Source organism: Lagopus leucura, unplaced genomic scaffold, assembly GCF_019238085.1.
Source record: "Lagopus leucura isolate 7727_CA_CO unplaced genomic scaffold, USGS_WTPT01 Super-Scaffold_100017, whole genome shotgun sequence".
Classification (NCBI taxonomy): domain Eukaryota; kingdom Metazoa; phylum Chordata; class Aves; order Galliformes; family Phasianidae; genus Lagopus; species Lagopus leucura.
Genome location: NW_024962271.1, coordinates 10,741,185 through 10,765,516, shown reverse-complemented (window position 1 = coordinate 10,765,516; position 24,332 = coordinate 10,741,185). Strand labels below are relative to the sequence as shown.

Genomic DNA, 24,332 nt, shown 5'->3' with positions numbered 1-24,332 from the left:
TCTGAAAAAAAGGCTGCTTTGCTCTGGAGTTTACTGATAGCCTGTTTTCCCATTTCTTAGCTTATACAATGCAAGGGAACATGCAGCATCTAAGTAAGGTTTCAGAAGACTGCTCAGGAGATTAATATTGTTTGCAGTTTATAGTCTTTTAAAATTATTTGTTGACGTTTTGGCTCAAGAATGGGCCAAGTCAGTCCTTCCTCTGTCAGGAACAGATGGAATGAGAAGTAAATTTTGGAAATCTTCTCGGGAGACCAACAGCAGACACATCTGAGTATTGATATCATCTGACATTTTTAATTAAACATGATGGGGTGAGATTTTCAAAAGTATCTAAGGAAATTAGGCACCCAACTCCTAATGAATAATTCCAGCCGTAGATGCCTGTTTATGTCAATCTGCTAATTAAAGCACCCACAAACACATCTCACTGCATTAAAAGAACCTGTAAATACCGCTCCAATACAACATCAGAGGCTCAGGAAGTAAGAAAGGACCCTAAGTATGTCCTGAGGACGCAAACTGTGATGCCTCCAGTAGTGCTGTCACAGGCTGAGCCCCGCTGGGACTTGTTAGCTCCAGCTCGACGCTGGGACCACGCAGGGTGGCAGCATCTGGGCAGCCCGGAGCGCAGCACTGCCTGCCCTCGGCACCGCTTGCCCCAGCACCTCTGTTCCAGGCTGCTGATGAAATGCCACAAAAAGTTCTGTTCCGTCCTTTCTTTCTTTTCTTCTTTTCTTTTTAGAGTAAAACAACTGGATATTGTTCCCCTAGGTCCATGACTAAGGCTCCTGGTGTATACACCTAATCCTGCAGATTCTGCAGAAGAGTAAGGAATGAAAACATCCCTCCTTCAAACTGATACCTTTTGAGAGTTCAGCTGGAGCTCTGACTAGGTCATTCTGCTTCTTCCTTCTCTCTCTTTATTGCCTTCTAAATCCTTTTAAACACTTCTATTCTCTTAGGTAGAACTAATTCTTTGGATGACCATGCCTGTAGCCTAAAGTATTGCCTTTTCTTGCCTACTGACTGTCAGAAGCAGAATACATTGCCATTTTCTGCTCTGATTTCTTGCTTTAACTCTCTCTTTTCAGCGAGAGCTTCCGTACTTGTTCCCTCAGGGGAGTGTTTTAAGTTCTCCAATAAGGTAAATGCCTTGAATTTCATCCCATGAGGGCAGATCTTAGTTCCTTTATAAAAGATAATGAAAAATCTGCATTTGTGGCAATGGCAAATGGTACCTTCAACAGGTGTCTATGGCCTGTACATATGCTAATATCAGAGATCTTTATGGTATGCTTCTCAGGAATAGATATATTGTTACTAGAAATAATTACTGATCTTAGCCTTCACTGTAGGTACAAGACCTGAATTCTGATGTCAGTCCATGCGGAAACTGTTGGTGTTTCATTCAGGTTTCTCAAGATAATGAGTGCTCTTTGTGTCTGCCTAGCACAGGGGCTGTCAGAGAACCATGATCTCTTTTAAATGTTGATAAATTCCTGTATTTCAAGAATGTTTACCTATCTTCATTTGCTTCACAATGAAGCTCTGTAAGTTGAATACGGTATTCTGTCATCCTGTTAGTGCTGTACACACTAACATGTGCTTTATGCGCTTTAGCAGAGCTGTCCAAGAGCTCAAAGCATGTGGAGTGACCTGCAGGTGCCCACGTGAGTCGCTTCTCTCCAGTTCTTGGGCACTTCCAGATTTCTTTTTTAAACTCTTTATTGATTTTTCTTTCTTAAACAGAAAAGCACTTGAAGATTAGGGATAAATAGACTGAGAAAGAAAATACAAGATTAGATTTTAAATAGTGAGTATATTCTTTGGAGTAAATAAGAAAGAGCAGAATGAAATCCTACTACTTAGAAAGGCTGATGTTAAAAATGCACAGCTTCTCTGAATGTGATGGATATCATGATACCAGCAGTTCTACTTATTGAAGAGCATGGAAGCCTAGTATAATTTCAGATGAAAAAAGTGAAGATTTAGCCCCATAATGAAATAAGGGAAGAAAATAACTACTAGCTCCCGATGAGCAAAAAGTGGTAATATTTGAGAAGTAAAACTGATCAGAAGAAAAAAAAGTCCATTCCTTTTTACTGTTTATGTTTATTTATGTATGCACCTGGATGTAGCACCACAAAGAGGAGTATAAATAGTTATATTTCATTCACTTTTGCTATCAAAAAGCAGCTAGAATTGCTTGGCAGGCTTTGCTTTAGTTTTTTTTTTTCCTTTAATCCATAAGGAAAAAAGAGAGAAAACATAACCCTCGAAAATGCCATTGCATTCTGTCTTCATCACGTTTTATTATGACAAAAAAAGACAACCAAAACAGATATATATGGATTAATCACCTTTCTTTGTAAAACATCTAAGTAGGATCAATTTGTGATAGTCAAAGAAGATTTCTGGGTGGATGAAGGTTTTGCTTCCTCTGCATGGAAACATCTGCATCAGAGGACTTGTTATCAGGAAGTTTTAAGCCAAGTCAGTGCTGTTTAGTATAGGGTACCACTAAGAGGAATAAATAAAATACGCCTTAGTAGTGAAAGGCAACTCTTCCATCAATTTATGTTTGATTCTTACAGTTCTACACGAGTTTTTCTGTCTCAGTAGGTCTAAAAGTTTCTTTTATTAGATGAACATCGCCAGGATGGGTGCCATTCCGGTGTCTGGCACACGTGTAGCTCAGGATCTTTTTACATTCTGTTATGATCACATCAGAAGCAATGCTTTCATTTTTACTGAACACATTTCTGTGCGTAGGAGCTTCAGTTTTGAATACATTTTATTAATTCCTTTTAGCACCTTCAGGAGGAATGTGCCTGTCCTGAGAAATATGACAAACTGTTTAGTACTGAGATTTCTTATTGTCTCTCCTGGTACTGGAAGCAGTCACTTTTCAGGGTACTGTTTCTCTTACACAGATTTATCCTTACTTTATACGATAATCATCACAACCTATTCTTGTTTAACATTGAAAAGGGCAAATTGTCTGGCTTCAGTTAAATTTCCATCTTGAATGGTGTTTCTTTATTTAGCCCACCTAGGTTATTTAGACTGAAGAAGCAAAGGAGGTGGCATAGAAAATCAGAAGAATGAACCCCGTTGTGCTCCTTTAACTCAGTTCCTTTTCTCCTGCACTCTTTCTTGGATTCAAATCCTTCTCTTTGTTCTCCCCCCACCCCTTCTCTACCCTTGTAAATCCACTGAATGGAGGAATATTTTCTTTGTAGAACAGGAAACCATTTCCAGATTTAAAGGAGGACAGTCTGGAAAACCCATGGGAACAATAGTTATTTCAGAAAAGAAAGCAGACCCCCCTGTTGTTATTACTGCTATTTTGTGCCAAGATTAGAGTGAAGTATCTTGACTTAATAGGGATTGAGCTCTCAGTTGAAGGCCTGCTCATCTGGTCTCTTTTGCCACCTTGAAGCTGTCATCTAGACTGAGCTCCTCAGAATCGGGGCTTCTGTTTTTTATCATACATAAAGACAAAACATTAAAAAGAGATATCCACCCCACTACAATTGTCTGTGAAGTCGTGGTGCTCACAAGCACCAAGCACCATCACAAGCAGAACATCAAGTTTTGTGCCACAAATAACATAGCCTTGGTTTAAAACTAATTCCTCCCATTTTCTCAGAATGAAAATCAAATTGTTTGACTTTTTTTAAGGAGAGTTATTAACGAGCCAAAAAATCAGCTCTTCTGTCTTTTGCATATACATTTGGGTGCTAATCAAGCTATAGCCATTTTGTGGCCTGTATGAAGCTATGTGTTGACCTTATTCTGTATCAAGCAGGGTATGCTATCAAAAGAGCCATTGCCTCAATCAGACATCCCTCCCAGGCTGGATGCAGCCCTGATCAGCCTGAGCTGGTGGGCGGCACCCAGCTCATGGCAGGGGATTGCAAGGGCTTTAAGGACCCTTCCAGCCCAAACCATTCTTTGGTTACGTGATGTGTGTGTCGTCTGAAGCTAAAGATGATATTGACAGAAGTCTGAAATCTGCTGTCTTTGAGGGGTGGTCACACCAAGCAGAGCATTTTATGAGTTTGTGAGATGGTGTGGAGGAGTTCGTTCAGGGTCTGTGGATACACAAAGACATCCTGTTTCCAGATCTGTTAGTAAGTAGCTTTCAGAAGCTTTCTGCTTTTTAAATCAGTTTAAAAAATACATCACTTGTCTGTATTTAAGGTAAGTTTAAAAGCTTGACATAGAGTTGAGCTGAAACAATCTTTCTTAGCTGGGAACCCTCCTAACACAGATAAGTGTTGAACAAGGCACAGAAGTTAGTCAACTTGAAGTTTCAAAGAAGAGAAAGGTTTCAAGTTCTAAATGTGACCACATAAATCATTCACAGCTCATTCCTGTTTTTCTCTTCTAGGGATTTTTGCATTCTTTATTTTTTTCCCCTTAGCATGTGTATGCCAGTGTGCTTGAGGCTTGAGAGTACATATGTATGTATGTGTGCTTGCATTCGTCTGCTGCAATAGATTCCCAAGAAACAGTGCTGCAGAAGTCCAGCTGCTTTTCCATTAGCAGCCTTGATTTCACAATGGATTCCAGGAGGATACTTTCTTGAGCTACCTAGGGATAACTAGCCTATCCAAAGTATTTCCTTTTATACAGTTGGCTGTGTCAGTTTTCAGCCAATGGAGTCTATCTTTCTTCCCATTATCATGTTAATTGCCCATTGTTATTTTAGCCTAGAAAGCCCTGCCTATGTGCAAACACATACTGTGTACTGAATTCATGGAATGTGCATACCATCCATAGATGGTTGCATTTGTTGTTGTGATATTATAGCATGTTCATTAACCTCCAGCAGGCTAACTTGTTGCCACTGATGACATGGGAAGTAGTTACGAAGCTCCTGGCAGCACCTAATTTGTTATTTCCTCAGCAGGTGCTCAAGGAAATTGGATCCCATACGCAGAGGGAATGACAGCACCTCCTCTGTTTAACTCCAAACTTCTTATTTATTACTGCTGTCCTAAAAATGGGATTCTATACCTTGGTGTGGGGTGGAGGCCATAAGAAAAAAGTTATTTTCATCTAACAGTGCACAAAAAACACCCACAAAATATTTTGTCTCGACAATGTAAGAGGATATCATGTCCTGAGTTAGGTTCCTCACTGCTAACGGCTTGGGATTCTCATCCATCTGCCAGTGGAGTCGAGGCATGAGTGGGGTATTTCACACGTGTTCTGCTGCCATGCAATCCTGCTGTAGGGCTACATTCGTACCTTAGTGCACAAGCAGCAAAAACAGCCAGCTGCCTGGTGGCAACTGTTGTAGTAGGAGTTATTCTCTAGGAAGAAATAGGAACAAAAGGCCCAATTTTTCTAAATGGCACATCAAAAAACGTGTTAAGATAACCTGCTCCCATGCAGCGACTGAGCATGCACATTAGACCAGAGCACAGTAGTCCTGCTTTGGGAAATGTCCAAAGGTACAAGAGCTTAGCACTAGCCTTTTATTTTTTCCTAACTTGGATGCCTATCTTGTCCTATGTGTTTTCATTTCTACAAATGGTTTCTTGAATTTTTCACTGTCTTATAGCTCAAGTGCATGCACTGCTGTCAATCTGAGTCCAAACCCCATTTCTCCTATTTGAATAAATGCTTCATGTAATTGCTTCTTCACACTATCTCCTGATTTCTGCAGCTAAGGCTCCCTGGTATGACTTTGTGGCAGCGAACATTTGCAAGAGATTGTGCTAGAAAACCATTATCTGTGGTGATGCAGTTCTTCCATGATTTCTGATGGGAAACCAGTGCAAAATGTATTTCTACTCCTGTCCTTCACTTCCCCAAATAACTATTATGTGTTTTCCTGCTGCTTTCTGTAAAGATGGAATTTTGTGAAAACAGAATTCCTTTTCTTTCACTCCACAGGAGCTGTTACTGTAATGGGTTAAAAAACATGAGCAATCTGATTATGGCCAAAGTACTCTAGCAGACTTTCAAGTACTGTCATTTGAAAATGTTTTAAGTTGAAATTAAAGTTGTCTAAAAGCAGGCTGTTACATAGAGGTTGCATGTATGGTCCCTAAAAGTCCGGCCAAAGTCGATATCTTGTTGGGGATGTAGGAGAGAACAGGGCTGAGTTGAGGGAAGTTGAAGCACGTAACATGCTACATTTATGATCACACTTGCCTTATGCTACAGTGCAGTTTTCTCTAATCTCTTTTTGGTTATTAAACAGAAAAAGACCTATCAGTGCATCAAGTGCCAGATGACCTTTGAGAATGAGAGAGAGATACAAATCCATGTCGCTAACCATATGATTGGTAAGACATCCTTTAAACTAGGCCACTCATGGGCTGCTTGTTTTTTGCTACTCTTTGAAATTCACTATTCTAATAACTTGTTAATATTCATGCTGTAATTTATTTTTTTTATCTTTCAAGGAAAATGATTTTGATGTAATGATTCTTCACTTCAAAGCTTTTTAAATATGTGGTTGTAAAAGTGTTACTGCTGAGCTTTTTTCCTTATCCTTTTGAGTCCTTGTCTAGCATTTTCATTTATATTAAAATCAAACTTTTGACAGTATCTTCCATTTGATAGCATAAATTTCTCTCTATCCACGTAAAAAGTACTTGCCAGTTGTCAACCACTTAGGAGCAATTATGTTTCAATTTTGTATGTCATGACATTGAATAGATTTAACTGCTAGCATTTTCCCAGCTAAATGTGGTGAATTCCTGAAGAACACTGTCAAAACAGAAAGCTTACAGAGTTATTTCAGTGTTTTTTTTCCTCTTTCCAACAATTCAGGACTTCAGAAAGTTCGACTTTTCAGATACAGACGTGGTTTACAAAGCAGTGCCTGCTGCCTCTGTTACTGCCTGTCATAGGAGTCTGAAGTAGCGTTATTGTAATGTGATGGGTTGTATTTCAGCTGCAGCTGGATGATTTCTTTTCTGATGAATGCAAAGAAATGTGTGTACAGATGTTAGGAATATATGTGTTGGCCCAAGAGGTCAGTTTACTTTGATGCATAGACCACAGAGGAGTTCCTTACAGATGCCACTGTCGGTGTATGTTGTATCAGATCCTCCGTAGACCCTATAGCACACTTTGTGTGTCTAAGATGTTCATGTGCAGCATTTATCTCCCATAAGCATAGTGATTTTCCTTCAATAATTTTACATTTAGGAAACTGTTCTCCCATCAATGCATATGTGTAACTCCTATTATCTTTGATTTGAACTATGCGTAAATATCAGAGAGAGAGAGAGAGAGAGAGAGAGAGATGCAGACTGACACAGTATTCACCCCCCCTGCCCTCACATGAGAGATATATGTGTCAGTCACAATAATTTTCATTCCAGAGCCAGGCAGGAGTTTCAAGTCAATGTCAAGCAGGTTAAGATGAAGATATCTAAAAATGTTTGCTTTTGTAGCAGGTGTTAATGTAATCTCTTGTTTGCAAGCTTGAAGAGTGAGATCCTTGTTAATTGGACCACAGTGATTTCATACAGCTCCCCCCTAGAATTTTTTAGTAAAAGCCTGAAAGAAAGGAGTCCGTGGGAAAGCTTATCGCTTCAGCCCGAGTTGTGATACAGTAAATGATCACTGATCTTTAAATTCATAGCTCATGAAATGTTGAATTAAGGTTCTACTTGATTTGAGAGAGGAATTCTTTCTCCTTCTGGAAAGAAGTGATTTCTTTACAGTGATTGATGTGTGAAGTTTATCTATTTATATCTCCAAATTACTGCTGTCTGGAATAATACATGATGATGTATATGTCATTAGAAGTTTCAGTATTGGAGAGCTATTGGGAAGCAACACTGCTGTAAGTCAAAGGAGGCTGAGAAAAGTGTGGTGCTGTGGTTTGTGAAAACTGTACTTGCTGTTTCCTTGAATCTGTGCATAAGTTCTAACAGGTATTTCAAAAAAGCCTATATAAAAGCAAAGGTATACATGGACTCAGTTCCACATACCTAGGACATTGTAAGTGCCAGAATGGTAAGAGAACAACTGATCTTTCTGCTTAGGGATCATGTCTTTGTGTCTTTTTACTGAGAGGTGGGCTGAGGACATTCATGCAGTCATCTCTTCTTGTGGTGGAGTTTGCGGAAGAGGGAAGTATAGAAACCTCTGGTGAGGAGCCCTCTTCCTCCTGCTGTGGAGCAGCTCAGCCTGTTCACAGCTTCTTGGCCCTCTTCGGGACACGGGGCTGCCTCCAAAATCGTGGTGTCAGTGAGTCTCCTGTTGGCATTTGCTCTTTACTGGGGAATGCTGCATCTGGGAGGTGAGGCTAGGTGCCTTGGTTTATCCACCAATAAATCCTGTGAAGATTTTTGGTGATAATTTGCGTAGGGCTGTCAGCAGAGTGATGGATTGCTTCCTGGGCTTGCTCCTGTGGCCTTTGTTCAAAGCCTGAGAGCCTTAATCCCTTTCACAGGCTGCAGGAGAGACAAGCACATGCCTTGCTACCGCTCGGCTGCCTTATTGATGGTACAACACGGAGTGGAAGAGGTTTCCTTGGTGTTAGGCTGAGCTTTGTCAGACGGCAGTGAGAGAAAGAAGCCGATTCATCTGTTCTGTAGGTCTGTGTCACAGCAGTTGCTAATGTCACTGTTAGTGCAAGACCTACACCCAAGGATTTGTTTGTGTCACGATCCTGAAGTGAGCATTGAGGTGCACAGGGAATGGGGAGACCCCGCTCTTGGGTTGCGCCTGCTAAGGAGCTGGCATCTGGCTCACTGAGATGAACTTGTTCGTGTCTGCCTGAAATTAAGGTGTCTGCTTTAATATAGTCATTGAGGTGCCGTCTGGGGAAAATGAATGATTGATACCAATCTAAGATAAGAGTTTGAGTAGGATAAGCATTTCCAGGGAGAGGTTTTTATCTCATTTGAATCTGAAGTGAGCGAAGACAATGAAGTTAGCCTTGACATGTATTTTTAGGTAATAAAAAACACACTTGGCTTTGATAATCCAAGACCTCTCTGCTGCACTTTCTTCTCATACTTTGCAAAACACAAAATCAATAGTTGACAGATGTCCTAAACGCTTGCTTACAGTTTCATTCTGCTCAAGTGACTGTCAACAAAGGAATCCCCGATCTGTAGGTGTGATGCCCCCTAAGTAGCAGTGTCCATACTGTTATTAAAGATTTCGGTTATTTCTTACATCATAGCTGTGGAGAGTGCCTCCAGTGGAGCTGGCTGTCCCTCCTCCACCTCTCAGCTCTTCAGCTGGAGTCAGAGGCCCTGCTCGTAATTCATGGATGTCGTGGGTTCTTTTTTTCAAAGCAATATGCAGGGAATTTCCAGTGCTACTCCCATGCACTGCTTTGAAAAATTACCCTTCTGCACTCTAGCCCTTCATATCCTGTGCACAAACACAGAGGCATATTGGGTCCTGTACAGGGTCCCTGGAGAAGGAGCGGGCTGGATCTATCCTTGAAGGAGGTAAATGGTGGATGTTACGTTTCATTTTACACTGGGGCCTGTAGGAGGGCTGGAAGCAGCAGAGCAGATCTCTTCAGCTGCAGTTAGACAGGATAGGATCTATTTAGAAATGTTTTCAGCCTGGGGTGGGGGAGGGCAAGGAGGGGGCTTGGGGTGGAATTTGTAGAGAGTAGAGGTCTTTGAAACATTGCACTGATTGGGACTCCTTTGAAACTTGTCCACATGCACAGAGAGGGGATCCCCCTTTGAAACATTTACAGGCGCTGGGGAGTCCACTTGGGAGTATATCAAAAACTTTCAGTACTCCTTGCAGCCTCTGTACTTGCTTACCTCCTGTTGTGCTGACCTGGCAATGTTTAAAGCTTCTCCCCCTTATCTCCCCACCTTCTCCTGCCTCTGATGTGCATGCAGTCTCTGTTAGATGCAGGAAGATGGGCGTACGCAGCCGTGGGCTCTATGGGGGGCGGTGCGCAGCCATGGCAGCAGCCAGAAGCACAGAAATCTGTTAATGCAGCTTTTCTCTTGTGGTTTTGGGAGCTGAGGAACTGGAATTCCCTATCCTCTAGCCACTGCTAAGGCCCCAGCACATGTGGGCAAGGGTTGCCGAGGGGCAGGGTCCAGCACCTGCATCCCACAGCTTCTCTGGAGCTGGCAGAGGAAAAGCCTTATGGCTCAGAGTTTTGCTGATGATTTTACACGTGTCCCACAGCCGGGCAGGGTGCCCTAATTCTTGTGTCTCAGGCTGCATACAAAACCTCAGGCTCATTGCCCTCCAAGCATGTCTGGTGCCACAACGTCAAGAAGCAGAGCATTCAAATCTGTGCTGAGGCTCTGCCCTACATGAGGAGCAGCCGTGGACATAGCAGTACTTCTGTGCCGTTTTTAGAGGGAGTTGTTTTCTATTTTCTATTGTTTTCTAACGTTCAAAAAAGATGAATGACTCTTCCCACCTTTCTTTCTCCCTTTATCTGCAAAAGTCTCCTGGCAAACACACACAAGAAGCTCAATTGCAGCACGGTTAATGCCAGAACACAGAAACTAATTATTTCTGGCTGTGCTCTAACAGCAGAATGACTTCAGCATCCTCCTGCCCCACGCTGCAGAGGAGTACAAGCATCCGTGGGCTCGAGAGAGCCGCCCGCAGTCTGCCCGACCCTTCAGGCTCGGCTGCTCCTTCCAGCGCTGCTCCCGTCCCTACACGTGTGCATGCTCTGGTCAGCCTTGCGGCGTGGATGTGGCAGGAGGAGTGGGCTGGCGGTGCGGATGGAGGAGGGGGCGCGGGCTGGCTGCGGTATGCGCGAGGCAGAGCGGGAGGCCCTGCTCCGTGCTGCGAGAGCCGCCTGGGAGCTGAGGGAGTGCTGCAGGGAAAGCTTCCAGGAGTCACACTGAAATTGTTCTGGGGTCTGGTTCCTGGACTGCTGTCCAAATAAATATCTCCTTGTTTGATGTGATGGGGACAGCCGTGTTAAACAACTGCGTTCGGAGGAACGGGGAGAATTTTCTAAGCACTGCCCCAAGCTGTGGCGTGTTGTACACTGTGTGTAATGGAGGGCTGCAAGTATCTAAATTACCTTTCCTGCCCTTGGAGATCATGTTTCAAGCTCTGGAGTTGCTCTGCCAGAATTAAACACAAAACAGGGGGATAACATCCATCCACAGTTGTTTTCTTTCAGATGCGTAGAAGTATTTAAGAAAAAAAAATTACCAAATACAGGTTTGGTATATTGTTACTTGTAGGTTTGTTGCTCTTAAGAGCACCAGTAAGTACAGAAGTATTTTTTCAAAAGAAGCAATTGAGAAAGCTGCTTTTATGTTCCGGTAATCAGTAGGTGATACCAAGCAAGACGGAACCAGCAGAGAAGGAGCTGAGGTAGTGTTCAAAACCAGACATAGACCAAGATGCACACAATTATGTTTTCTGTTTAAAAATTGAAGCGAGCAGTTTCCTTTTGATTTAAGAAATTGTTGTTTTCATAATTCAGATCATACCAGAGTTTCTAATGTATATGCTACTATTCAACAGAAAGTGGGACTACTTTTGGGTGTTTTTAACTCCTGCTTGTCACAGAACATTCTAAGTGCACGTGCATATGAAAAGGATGTATGTAAAAATGGTTTTTGCAGCTTCAGCATTATGCATGAGGAAATATTAACCCAGAGCATCCCTGATGAGGATGTGATGCATTTCCCATTGTAGGATCTGGTCCTTTGGAGCGCTTTGTTCCCTTTCCTCATTGGTTTGGGTGCTGGGAAGGCTAATGCTTTTCAGAATCTTTCTCACTATAAAATACAATTTATATGCAGTATACATAGTCAATTGAGAGAGAAGGGTGATTTTAATTCTTCTAAAATTCCCTTTTTTGTGTGGTGTTTGTTTGACATGGCACATGAATTCCAATTGATTTAAAGTTTAAGGGTACTGTTCGGTAACACCCTCCCTTCCATTTAGATACTGTCAGGACATTGTGTCCTGAGACTGAACTGTTTGATTCTTGAGGGAAACTCTTCAGATCGAGCACTCGTGTTAGTTAAAGCGTCTGCGTGGTAGCAATGATGATGACATTGCAAAGCACTGCCTTGGTAGTAGTTTTCAGGCATTAAGGCAAATAGTAATGTGCCAGATTGTTTTTGAAGCATCAGATGCATATTATCAACAGGAACATATTTCTGGACTCGACAGCTGTATGTGTGAATTAATTATGGACACATTAGGAACTGAAAAATATATTTTTAACTTTGATGTTTGTAAAGCATGTTCCTAGTAATTGCTCTTTTAATGCAGAAACGGAAGGTACAACCTTCGTGTATTTACCCAGTGCTTGCTTAAATATCCAAGCCTACGTGGACCTGCTTTAATTAGCAGTATGTGCTAGAATTCCGTGTTGCAGGGGCTGGCTATTGCGAGTGACCAGTTTTAGGGAAGATGAGCTGTAGTGGTGAGCACAGCCTGCAGTCTGCACAGCTCTCCCGCACTGCCAGCCCGTGCCCTGGGCTGGCTGCAGCCTGCAGGGCCGCTCAGAGCAGGGCTGGGGCTGTGCCCGCTCCCAGACAAAGGCTGTGCTGCTGCCAGCAGGCCCATCCGTCCCTGCTCCAGCCCTGAGCCCAGGGCATTTTCATTCTTCTCACTGCCTTGAGCTGTAAGCGCTTGTGCGAGTACTTAAATGACATTGTAAGGAGCGTAGTGCATAAAAGCTAGAAATGTTCCAATGCAAACTTACTGTTTTTGAAGTGTAGTCACACCGAAAGCCAAATAACCGTTGTTAATGGGTGGAAGATGCTCTCTTTAGTACAAACAATATCGGCCCCTAATATAATTCAGCACTTAATTGGTCTCTTACTTTGAAACTGGTTTAATAAATTGTGTATTTACTGTCGCTCCTTCCCAAGGCCTGGAAAATTCATTATCCGAAATCACAATAATTTTATCCAGTCACACTGTATAGATGTGGCCTCCTGCAATTGTTATCTATGCATATTTGTTCATAAAATTTACTCCATTTCATGAGAATGTGTTTTGTTTCACTTGTTTATCTACAAAGAAAGAAATAGCATTTCCCTTAATGTATTCATTCACATTTTCCTTTTGCATTTTTCATTTCATTTACAACTTGGTAATAGTAGTTCAGTTTTCACTGACATTTTTATAGCTGCTATGACAACATTCCTGTTTTGCATGATACATGCATAATCGGCTATGATCCCAGTTTCACATTGCTTTCATTCTTTCTTAACTGTGTTAAAATTCCTTGCAGCCTCCAAATTCAATTTTCATAGGCAGTTGTGATTACACCTGTTTAAACATTTTCCTGGTAGTTTCATATGTATTCATAAAGGCAGCAGTTGATAAAACACCTTTTCTGCAATCAGTCAGAGCCTTAAGTGTGATTTTTCTTCAGAGTAATCATTAGCAAACACTTCAATCTGTTCCCAGTCTTATCAATATCGTAATAGCTGGACAGCATGGCAAAAAATGCTGTCCTTCAGTAAACTCTGCCTTGTGTAGCTGCGATTGTCCTGAATGTGTAACTTGCTCTTCATTTTTGTAGATGCCATTAACCTCGAAAACTGCTGTACTTGTGCATTTAATACTTTGCAGAGATGCTTCCTGCCTGTTTCTCAGATGTTTTGTGTGTGTGGCCGTGTCTCTTCAAGTTCACAAATTTCTTAGTCCTTCTTTGCTAGTATTGAATGTGGAAAAAAAAAAATGCAAGTTCTCACCATATGGGGTTTCGGTTCTCCCTGCAGATGGCAAAATGACTCCACTGCTTCCCAGCGGAGAGGTCAGCACCCCTCTGTGTCCTACTTTCCAGCAACAAACACCAGAATATTTCTTGGGGGCTGGGGAGCAAACCCTCCCTCATTTCTAGGTGTGGACTTCAGACTTGATAGGAATGATGCATTAAGGAAGCTCTTCCAGTGTGAATTCCAGGTGTTAACATCTCTATCAGCTCTATTGTAAGATCAAGGTGGTTAGGATCTGTTTGTGGGAGCTTTTTAACAAATAGCAGCCTTGTCTGGAGCAAGTAGGTATTACCCCCATTTCTTTCTTATCTGCCGTACAAGTCTGTCGGTTTGGAAACTTCAGGTGCCTTTCTGTGAAAGGTAGGTGTAAAATGAAAAATAAATGAGGAACAAAGGAATGAATGGAAAATCCATATTGGGTTAGCTAGGAGTTAGTGGCAGAGTTATAGAATATTATTTTTACCTCTTTCGGGAAATCTTGACAAGATTCCAGACCATTTCCAGTCAGGAAAAAGGAAAAATAAAGTATATCGTATTAGTAAACTATAAGAAAATTCATTCTCTACTAATAAAATCCTGGATTTCATTTTTTAAATACTTTGTTTGATATCCAGCACTTCTGAGCACCAAACCCAAAATGTTTATTTTTTCTTCTTCTGTTGATTTTAATAAAAGTCCCTGGTTTTGAATTGGGTACTGCTTACATATGCTGAACCCTAGCTCTGCAGTTATTGGACTGAAATGGCTTGCCTGTATGTTAAGGTCCAGATTTGTTCCTCCTGTTACTTGGTTGACTTCAAAGAGAGCCAGTTGGCCCATTGCCTTTAATTACAGTTCAAACTAAACAGCGCCCCTAACCTTGGGGAGGATTTAATCTGGTGTATTAGAACAAGAGATTACAACTGATATTTCTCTTTTTTCCTAGCTGGTAAACAAGTCAAATTGAACACAGACCTCCCTGTACACTCCTGCTTCTATGGGTACTCACATGGCCTTTTTTATTTTTTTTCCCCCGCATTTGTAATTGGAAACTTTTCTATGCAGAGCGTCTTTGCAAATTACTTCCATGAAAGAAGCCTGTGTACATTATTTAAGTGCTTTTACCTTTGTCAGTGTGTCAAGGCTCCCAGCACAGGTAAAGCCTTTGCACAAATTGCCTTTGCTGTTTGCACCAGCAGTGTTTGCTCGCTTGAATTATCACATTTTTGCCACGGACTCCTTCTGGTTCTATCTGTTAGTGAGTTTTGGCAGTTCGAGGCCTTTGGAAGTAACAGAGTTTTTTAACGGAACGTTTGAACTTTGCACTTTCATTGTGTGCCTTTTTTCAAAACAAATTCCTTTAATTAAAAAGTCAAGAAGTTGCCATTCTTGCAGGAGGAGCAGCTGCTGTGTGGCTGTGCGCTGAGCCTGAGGAGGGTGGTGGGAGCTTGGCTGTGTCCCACTTCCCCGCGGGAGTGTCGAGCTTTTAAGAACTGGCAGTGCTGTTGTCTGCCATGTTGAAACAACAAGAAGCTGAAGATACGCGTCTTTCTTTGTCAGTTGAAATATTGACCTTTTCCTGGTGAGAAGTTATGATTTTAGAAACCAAAAAAACTTTTTTTTTTTGTCCTATTATAACAAAAAAAAACACCCCACAACTGCTATGTAAGAGTACCACGGTCCTCAGAAGACTGAGCTCCACAGCAAGCCATAAAACCTTCCTGTTCATCCTGTTTGAACAATCATAGTTGGCTTCTCCTCGCCTCCTGCTTCCCTTGGGGACAGGTCCAGAACGGTTTGGCCACGTGCTTCCTTCATTTGCTCCTCCTGTGCTGGTGAAGAGGAGCCGAGAAATGTCACTGCAGAAAAGAAGTCCATAACACACCGCTGATGTGCATAAATCAGTCCATTGGCCAGTCACAGCCTGCTGCACTCCATTTAATGAGGAATATATTTCATTCTGTATTCACAGGCCTGACTTTTAGTATGATTCGACCTAGGCAAATCCATTGGTTTCAAGTTTTGCTCCAGGTAGGGTTTGGGTGTTTTAAAATGACGATATCAGCTGGCACGGTTGGCTTGTCTTCTGTTGTGATGTTTTGCACACATCAGTTACATGTTGTTGTATGGACAAATATTTCCTAAACCCCATGACTGTGAGTTATATCCAGGAATAAATATTGGCAACAAAACTTAAATGATGAAACCTTATGGAATGAATGGTAACTGATTCAAGCTGGGCTGGATATAGATAGCAAAAGCTGAGGGAAGAAAGTACTCAAGTGACATCTTCTCCTTTTTTAATTTTCTAGTTAAGGATGTATTTAACTTTTGACCTTTTGGTTCAGTATTTATGCTTAAAATGTAGGATTTGTGAGAGAAAAAAGAGGCAGAACAACCACTCTACCCATCTAAAATCTTTTACAATCATTAATGAGCTTCAAAAAACAGGAAATATACATTCTGAGATTTGAGTTTCTAGATTAGTTTATACTTATGTATTTCTTTACACTTACATGTTTGAAAACCTGATGGGAGACAGCTGATATTTTAAGCTAAGCTTTTTCAAGTTATATGTCCTTTGATATAGTTTAGCAAAGAAAATTTAAAAACCTATGCTGAAAAAGCAAGCTATAGTTTTTCTCTTTTTTTTTTTTTTTTTGTAATTACAATAATTATAGTGATATGCTCTGAAATTTAAACACAGCCTTTTAAACTTTTTCTTTCATGTTTTAAAAAATTGCATAGTCATGCAGAAATCCAATGCTACGAAAATATGCAAGGTGCCAGAAAAGTTACACGTGTTATTAGAGTATTACTAAAAGTAGAGATAGGTTCTCCTTGTATTTTCACTGAAGCTCAAGGATTATTTTGATAGCTGTGTTAATTGTGTCAGTCTTCATGGATGTGATTGTTGAGGCATCCGACATCTGTGTGCCTGTGACAAGGGCATTTGGAGCTGTTGGAGTCCTTGGTTCTCAGAGATTTCTGTATGTAAGTGTTCAGCTTCGAGTGTCAGAACAGCCACGTAGAATTGGTGGACGAGGGGAAACTTGCTAGGGATTTTCTGAACAGCTGGTCTGGAAACTGTAACTTGCAGTTGCTTGTAAATGCTTCATTGCTAAGCAGCTCAAGATGGAGAAAGTTAGCAGTTCTGGAGCTCCATGCAGACATTGCTTGTAAACTGTCAACTAGTGCATGGTTTGTGTTTTGTGCACAAGTCATCCCTGCAATTTAAACACTGGTGTTCAGTTTTAAGGCAGATACACATTTGCCGTACAGTGTGGAGGGCCAGATTTATCTACAAAGGTGTGGGTTGCTTACCTCTGTAACTACAACTTCGTGGTTCTTTTCTTATTAATGACTGAAAATATTGGAGTTTGTTTTTCCTTTCATTGGAAACACCCACAAATCATAAATGTACTAGGTGTAATTATATCTATCTTTCATCTTTATTCTTGTTTGAATGTGGCTTACTGGTAAAGGATTCTCGAGACCCAAAGAATGGACACTAAATGGCCTAATCATAGTGGTTCCCCATTTTCCTAAGGCTTAATGTGGGGAAGTGGCTGCCATTTGCAGGCTAGCAAAACAGTAAAAGCACATCATTGTACACAGCATTTTTTTGGACAGCTGTATAAAAATGGCAACACACTGTGAAATCCATTAACAGCAAAACATGTTAAATTCAGCAAAATGCATCTCATGTGGAACACTGAATAAGAAATTATAGTCTGAGTTTTACTAGTTGGTTATCGGAGTCTGTCTTGAATGAAGAGAATCAAATTTTTTCCATGCGTCTGCCTATAATAACAGCAAATGCTGTACACTGGACTTTGAAACTAGTGTGCGCCTGTAAGGCTTTGCCCCAGTACTTTTCTGCAAGGTTTTCACATACCTAATCTTCATGTCCACTGGGAGCCCTGGTGGCAGTCCTTGCTCAAAAAGCTCCTGTTTGCATGCTGGGGCTCACCTGTGCTCACTAGCATTGCTTGAACAGTTCAGGAACATTTGCACAAATAAGCTTAGTGGGATGTAGGAAGAAGAGCTCAAACTGGGAACAGACTGACTCATCTCCCTTAACTGACTGCCAGTGCCAGCAAGGACCTCCGTGTGGGCAACCATGAGTAGGTTCTTTGGCTTTTGTGGGATTCCCTGGGTGGATTTTGTTCTGCACGTAGTAAGATTTTTCAAGATTTCAAGATTTTTTCAGGATTTCAAGGTTTTTTTCAGTAATATCATTTTTCAGATAAGTGTTTAAAATTTCAAAAAATCTCTCGCAAAGTGTTCTGCATTTCCATTGTTCCTGTTTAACTACGAGATGTTGTTCATCAAGATAGGATGCCATTAAGTATTCTGGTACAGAAAGGAAAAATGAGTTTACTCTTGCTTGGTGGAAAATGAAATAGCCATGTTAACTTTAGCTCTTATCATGAGATTAAAAGTCTAATGGGGAATAGTGTCATTTTCAGTCTTCAAAGCCAGCATCAATGACCTTTTCAGAGTTTTAACTTCAACTGCCTAATGATTTCTCTCCTAGAAAAAGCAGAAAAAAGTCTTTTCCTTGCCAAGGAAATGAACAAATGGATGGATAAAGTTAACTGTATGTTGGAGCCGGCTAAACCGCTTCTGGTCATATTGAACACCAGCAGATGGGAGGTGGCTTCCAGGTTGTATTGCCCACGTCCCCCCAGAGCACAAAGCCGAAGAGCCGGGGCAGGAGGGCAGTGTGGGGTCAGCCCCCGCCTCTGCCTGCACACCCCGGTGCTGGAGGCCCTGGGCAGTGGTTGTGGCTGCGGGCACTGGTGGCTCTGCGCAGTGCTGCTGGCCCTGGACAGCCCTGTCTGCGCATGCCGCTCGCCCTGGGCTGGCTCGGTGTCACTGGGGGCTCGTTTCCTGTGTAGGAACACTGGAATTTCTTGGTGCAGTTCCTGTTTGCGTTTGCAGGCTTGTGCTCTTGCTCTTTTGCCAAGCTGGCAGCGCACAAGGGTGACTTCCTGCGCAGGGATGTAGAAGTGATCCTGTGATTCTTCCTCTGCAGCCACTGGGAGATAAAAGCCAGGACATCGGGGACTGCAAAGAGGGAGCCAAATTATATTTATAATATTAAAGTGAGTGCATTTGTGGTTTTGCCGTTCTCTAGGGTTTTTCATAAGTAGAAAAACATGAATTAGCATTTTCCATTTCCATATATTGACTGGAAAAATAGCCTGCTCTCAATTAAGACCTATAGCTTTTGGGATGTATGCAACAATTTTATAAAATATTTACAGCAAAATTTGCATTTTACATGGCAATACAGTATTTCTTGTGTTTAGTGGAAAGGACTTAGCCTAACAGAGGAAATTCATCCAGCCTACCAAAAGGAAAATAAGTCTAAAATTGGTTGTTAGCATTGGCACTGAGAAGCGCCCAGTGCAGGCTGTTACCTCCAGCCATCACCCGGGGTCACTTTCCCCACAGCTGTCAGTCACACAGCTCCCTGTGCAGAGCCATCGCTGCCCCTTTAAATCTGCCTTTGGAAAAGGCTGTGGCTTTGTGCTAGACAGATAAGTAGAACATTTTTTTCCAAATGTAAATGCGCACTGTAAAGAACATAGCTATTTCCTGGATAATTTGCAGTTGTATATTTTATGTTAATTTCACCGAAAATATTGCACCCCTGCCAGGTTTAGTAGAGGCTCACTGTGATATGAATAATTTCTAGCGAATCATTTTTTTTCTTCATTTAAGATTTGGCACCTTTTTAAGATTTTAATAATAGCAACAAGGAGGAAGATTTAGAACAAGTGAAACATTAGAGCCAAAGAAATTCACATTGAGAGCTAATGTAAAATAGCAAGAATAATTACATGGAAAACAGTTGCCACAGATGTTTTTCCTTGTAATGTAATAACTATTTACTAAACTGTTTATTTTAGGCCCTTGGTTTACAATAAAATATTTATACGTGCTCTGCTGTAATAAAAAAATATTGACAAAATACTATAGAGATTTTTAAAAGACAATTAGTATTCCTCTGTCTAATGGCAGCGTTGCAGCCACTGCCAGCCCTGCCCCTCTCTGTGGCAGCAGGGCAGCAGCATCCCAGGGGCTGAGCACTCGCAGAGGCCGTGGGCTTCTGCAAACTGTGGGTAAATGGCTGGGGAACGTGAAATCTAATGCTATAGGCTGAGGAAGCACGCTTTTCCTCTTTGTTTAAATAAGGAAAACCTGATTCCATCCTGAAATAGTATATAATTAAGCTGTGTCTTGTCTGAGCAAAATGTGACTGCTTTAGGAGCAAGTTTGAAGTTCAGGGTATCAGAATCCTGAATGTTGTTCCTAAAGCCAGTGCGGCATGGCGGCTGCTCTGAAGTAGTGCCTGTGCCATCCCTAACCCTGCTGCTCGATTCTGCTAGAGCCACGCTTGTCAGGCACTTGGTAAATGAAGTTACGTGCCTGTGAAGTGCGTGCGTTGGTGCAGTGTGGGTATCAGATGTGTGGTGTGGCATTGCCAGAGCCTACTGAGTAACTTCAGCAGCGTTGGAAGGCCTGCAGATGGTACTTTCCACAGGCAGCCTTGAAGTGTATGTTCTTGCCTTCATGCACATATAGAAGAAGGTTTTATTTTCAGATGTCTACTGTGTTATGTTATAAGATCTTAACATAAAGTAGTGTCGCATCAAGAAACTTCTGTGCCTCTCCCTCCTGCCTGCTGCATAATGACAGATTTTAGGTTTTTTCCAGAATTGATGTACATCTTTTAGGGTGACCTGTTACTTTCACTGTGCTGCCAGCACACAGCAATTTTAAAAGAGGCCTTGAGGCAAAAGACAAAATATCTGTAGTTTTGTGAACACAGGCCCTGCTACCTGTTTGCGTTTGAGTAACAACCACGATAGAAGAACCCAATGTCTGCGATGTGAACGAAGGCTGCACAGGTGGATCTGGATGCCCAGCACTGGGAAGTAGGAAGATTTCAGTACCTACCTCTGAATCCGTATCTAGCAGTACAGGCTCTACTTTCAGGCAGACAAGTCCCTTGAGTTTCCATGCTAGCGCATTGTGAGCTTTATCATTACAGAAGGAACAGGGTAACAGGCTTGTGAAATGATTGGGAAAATGAATTTAAAATATATGTATGAACCTCTTTTCCTGATGAAACTCATAATTCTCACCTGTTTAACAACTGGTAGCATTGACAATTTAGATTTTAGTCATGCTTGGTTACAACATTCAAAAAAGGGGTAGAGTGGAAAACTGCAAGCTTGAGAACTAAAACTGAACAAAAGAGGGAGCTAAGAAATCTAAAATGTTCAGGTTTAAGGCAGAATAATCATGGTTACCAGATCCCTTTTGTTGGAAACAGACTTTCTGCAGGTTTAACTCATACACAGAGGCCAATGTGTGTGAGAGGTCCATGAGCCTTGCAGCATGCCATGCACAACCAGTAAGTGCCTTTCCCAGGGTTTGCCCTTGAGGAGTCTAGCTGCAGCAGCTTTTTGATCATTAAAATTTGGCTGTTCCTATGAAAGTCTAACTTAATAGAAAGATAACTTGGTATCAAGCTTACAGTAAGAAAATAAACGGTGTAATATGTGCAGTATTTTCTGTAAATTAAATGAAGTTTGGGTCTGGGCTCATTGCCTTGTGCTGCCTTCCTGCCTGTGAAGTGTTGATACAGGCGCAGCGCTGCCAGGCCGTGCAGTTCCTTCAGTACAGCGCCTTTTGAGTCATCAGGCTCCACAGCTAGCATTAAGGAAAACAACGGGATTTGCGCTTGGAAATCAGCAGTGCTCGGCACACACAGTATTTTTTTTCAAGGACTGTGTTATTGTGTAAGCTAATGGTTTTGTTTTTAAGTTATATTCTCAGGGGCAAGGATATCCAGAATAATCAAGGATGTACTTTTACTGCCGATCCTGTGCAGTTAGGTCTCTGGTGGAGAAACCGGGCCGATTGCAGCACGTGAGCTTTGGATTAACCCCTGCTTAGTAACTTGACTTCCTGGTGCTGAATAGATTTCTAGATTGATATGTGTTACCTATGTGTAAATTAATTTAAATGACATTAAATTAGTCAGTTCCTTTCCCTTGTGCCTTTAGAAGGCCATTTAGTGTTTGTCATAGTCAAAGCCATTATCTGTGCAAGCAGTTTTGGAAACGAAGTACATCTGCTGTGGTTCTGCCCTCTCCAGACAAGCCTGGCTCACCTGGTGGCCCCCAGCTGTAGTAGAGCAGCAGCTTGTCCTGCCCTGGTGACATCGTTGCCGGTGTCCCTGGGACCCAAGGGGAATCCTCTGTGGGTATGTGCAGCACAAGGATGGGGTGGGATATCCAGTGCGTGGCTCTGAGAGGGAAGGAGAGCATGTGTCAAGAGTTTGCATTATTTTTTTGTTTGCAAAGAGGAGTTCAGAAATTTTCCACTAAAATTGGTACTTCTGCATAGAAGAGTAACATATTAGGAGAGGAAAATGAAGGAGCAGGGCAAGACAGAGGAAGCCTATGAAAGGAGTTCTTTCTGCTCTTTTGAAATACACGTGGTGTGAGTTAGAGCACAAACCCTTTCAAATATTCTCAAAAAAGCTTCACCTAGTGTCCCTACCATAGCTTTGCATATAAGGAAATGACTGTGGAGAGCGTTATTCTAATAAAGTGTTGGCTGTCAGTGTCTCGTACTGGGTCGGGAAATGAGTTCAGAGGAGCAGATTTTGCTGAAGAATGTCTCCAATTTTCCCTTGGAACTACACTTCTAGGGTTTTTGAAGGTTTATGTATTTCACAGTTCAGATTTTCATTTTAGCTTTTCATTTGCTGCTTGGGATTTTTATTAATTTAGCAGCATTCATTTAAGTTGATCCAGCTCTTTATATCATTTCCAGCTTGAAATATTAGTTCAGAGATAAGCTTTGTTATTAAATGCTTAATCTTGAACACTTGTCTTATTTGGTAAGAATTATCTTTGAGAAGTAGGTAAAGAGAAGCTGACGACTGTGGTTTTCAGGCTGCTGTAACTGGAGTAGCCCAAGTCCTGGTTTACAAAGGTTGGCATCCCTTCAGTTTGCCATCGCAGCAGCTGGACTTCATTAAATGCTGGTGTTAATTACTGGGAGATCGCTGGTTCAGTATGCATACAGCAGCACTTGGGGTGACATGCAAAAGAAGGGTCACCTTGACATGGAAGCTTACAAAAAAAAAGGAAAAAGAGCAGGGCCGTCGCTAATTCTGTAACTGCTTTTAGTGCAAAGCGACTCCGAGAGCAGCACAGCGAGCACTGCCACATGGTCACAAGGAATGTTTTAATTGCTCCTGCCACTGAGTAGTCTGGGAAGGAATGTAGGCGCAGTGCTGGCTAACTTGCCTTACAATAAAGGAAGATGTGAATGTCATATTTTCTGTGTGTGGTACAAAAGAGAGAGGAAATTCTTTTTTTTTTTTTTTTATTCTCCAGAGTTTTCAAGCCATGTGCAGTATAGTTTGAAGAGAAATTATTAATAATTTCGTACACCGTAAATAGTATTCAGTGGAGAAAACCTGTCAAGAGTTTGTATCTAAGGGAGAATGTTTAGGGGACGGATGTCATGGAGAGGAACATAAACCTTGCTGTGTCCTGCAGCCAGCAGTGCTGGGGTGGTGTTGGCACCCGGCCGTCACCGGCCCTGCAGAGGAGCGCTGGCTGTAGCCGTGCCGTGTGCCTCACCGGGCCAGGCGGGGAAGGTGGGTGCGAGGACATTGGTGGAGAATTAGGTTATTGCATTTCCTCCTTAATTCTTCATCAGGGCTGCCGCCTCTATTTTCTGCAGAAAAATCAATGCATTCTGATCCTGTAATTTCCCATGGTGCCTCGCTGGGCGCGCGGCGTGCCATGGGAGGTGACATATCCGGTCATGGCAGCTTGAACTCTTTTTTCCAGTGAAAGAATTCATTGGAATTTCACAACCTTTGCGTGCTTTTGTGAAAACACTCATTTGTGTTTGCGCCAACCCGCTAATGGCGGATGCCGGGGCTCGCGAATCCCACCTACATTCGGTGCTCGTTATGGCATGGAATGTGCCGTTAATAATGCATCTGTGAAACTCAGCTGCGAGGGAGCCAAGTAATTATCCCACCGTAGCGTTCCCTGCTTCAGTGTCATCACAACTGGGGCTTCATTAAAAGTCCTAACAGTAGAGATGTTGTGTGGTGCAGCCTGTATATATATTTTTTCATTTAAATTATCAGCAATGCCATGGCTCAGAGGTAATTTGACTTTTTGAAACCGCGGAGCCCCTGTGAATTTCCTTCCTCCTCTCCCTCTCGCTGCCGCACCAGCTGATCAGCCCCAGAAGAACAAAAGGTTTATCTGAAGCTATGAAGCATATATTCACCAGCTTCTGGCGTCTAGATAAAGAAAAAAAATCAAAGTACTCCATTGAACATGTTAATACTGAGCAAAATGCACACAGCCAGACACTAAACCTTTACAGGGATTTGGGCATTTGAAAAGTGATACTCTGATCAGGTCTTGAGTTACTTTCCTTAGCATAAAGTAGAGCAGCATCATGAAATAATATAGGTTTTTAAATAAATGGAAAGCTTAACATTTCCCCCCCTTTTGCTTCACTTCTTTGTATGGTTTCTGTCAGGCTGGCAATAACAAAATCTTGGGTAGAGGTATGCTGTAATGAAAGTATCTTCCCTTTTTG

General features: G+C 41.9%; 1 protein-coding gene across 6 annotated transcripts in view; it reads left to right on the top strand.

Annotated features, from left to right (window-relative positions):
* The window catches only part of ZNF423 (zinc finger protein 423), a 194,385-nt gene that overhangs the window by 110,022 nt on the left and 60,031 nt on the right, over nt 1-24,332 (top strand). For all 6 annotated transcript variants that reach the window (XM_042877064.1, XM_042877062.1, XM_042877063.1 and 3 more), the window contains one exon: nt 6,224-6,308. In XM_042877064.1, coding sequence (XP_042732998.1) covers nt 6,224-6,308 — 85 coding nt within the window. The remainder of the gene's footprint in view (nt 1-6,223; nt 6,309-24,332) is intronic.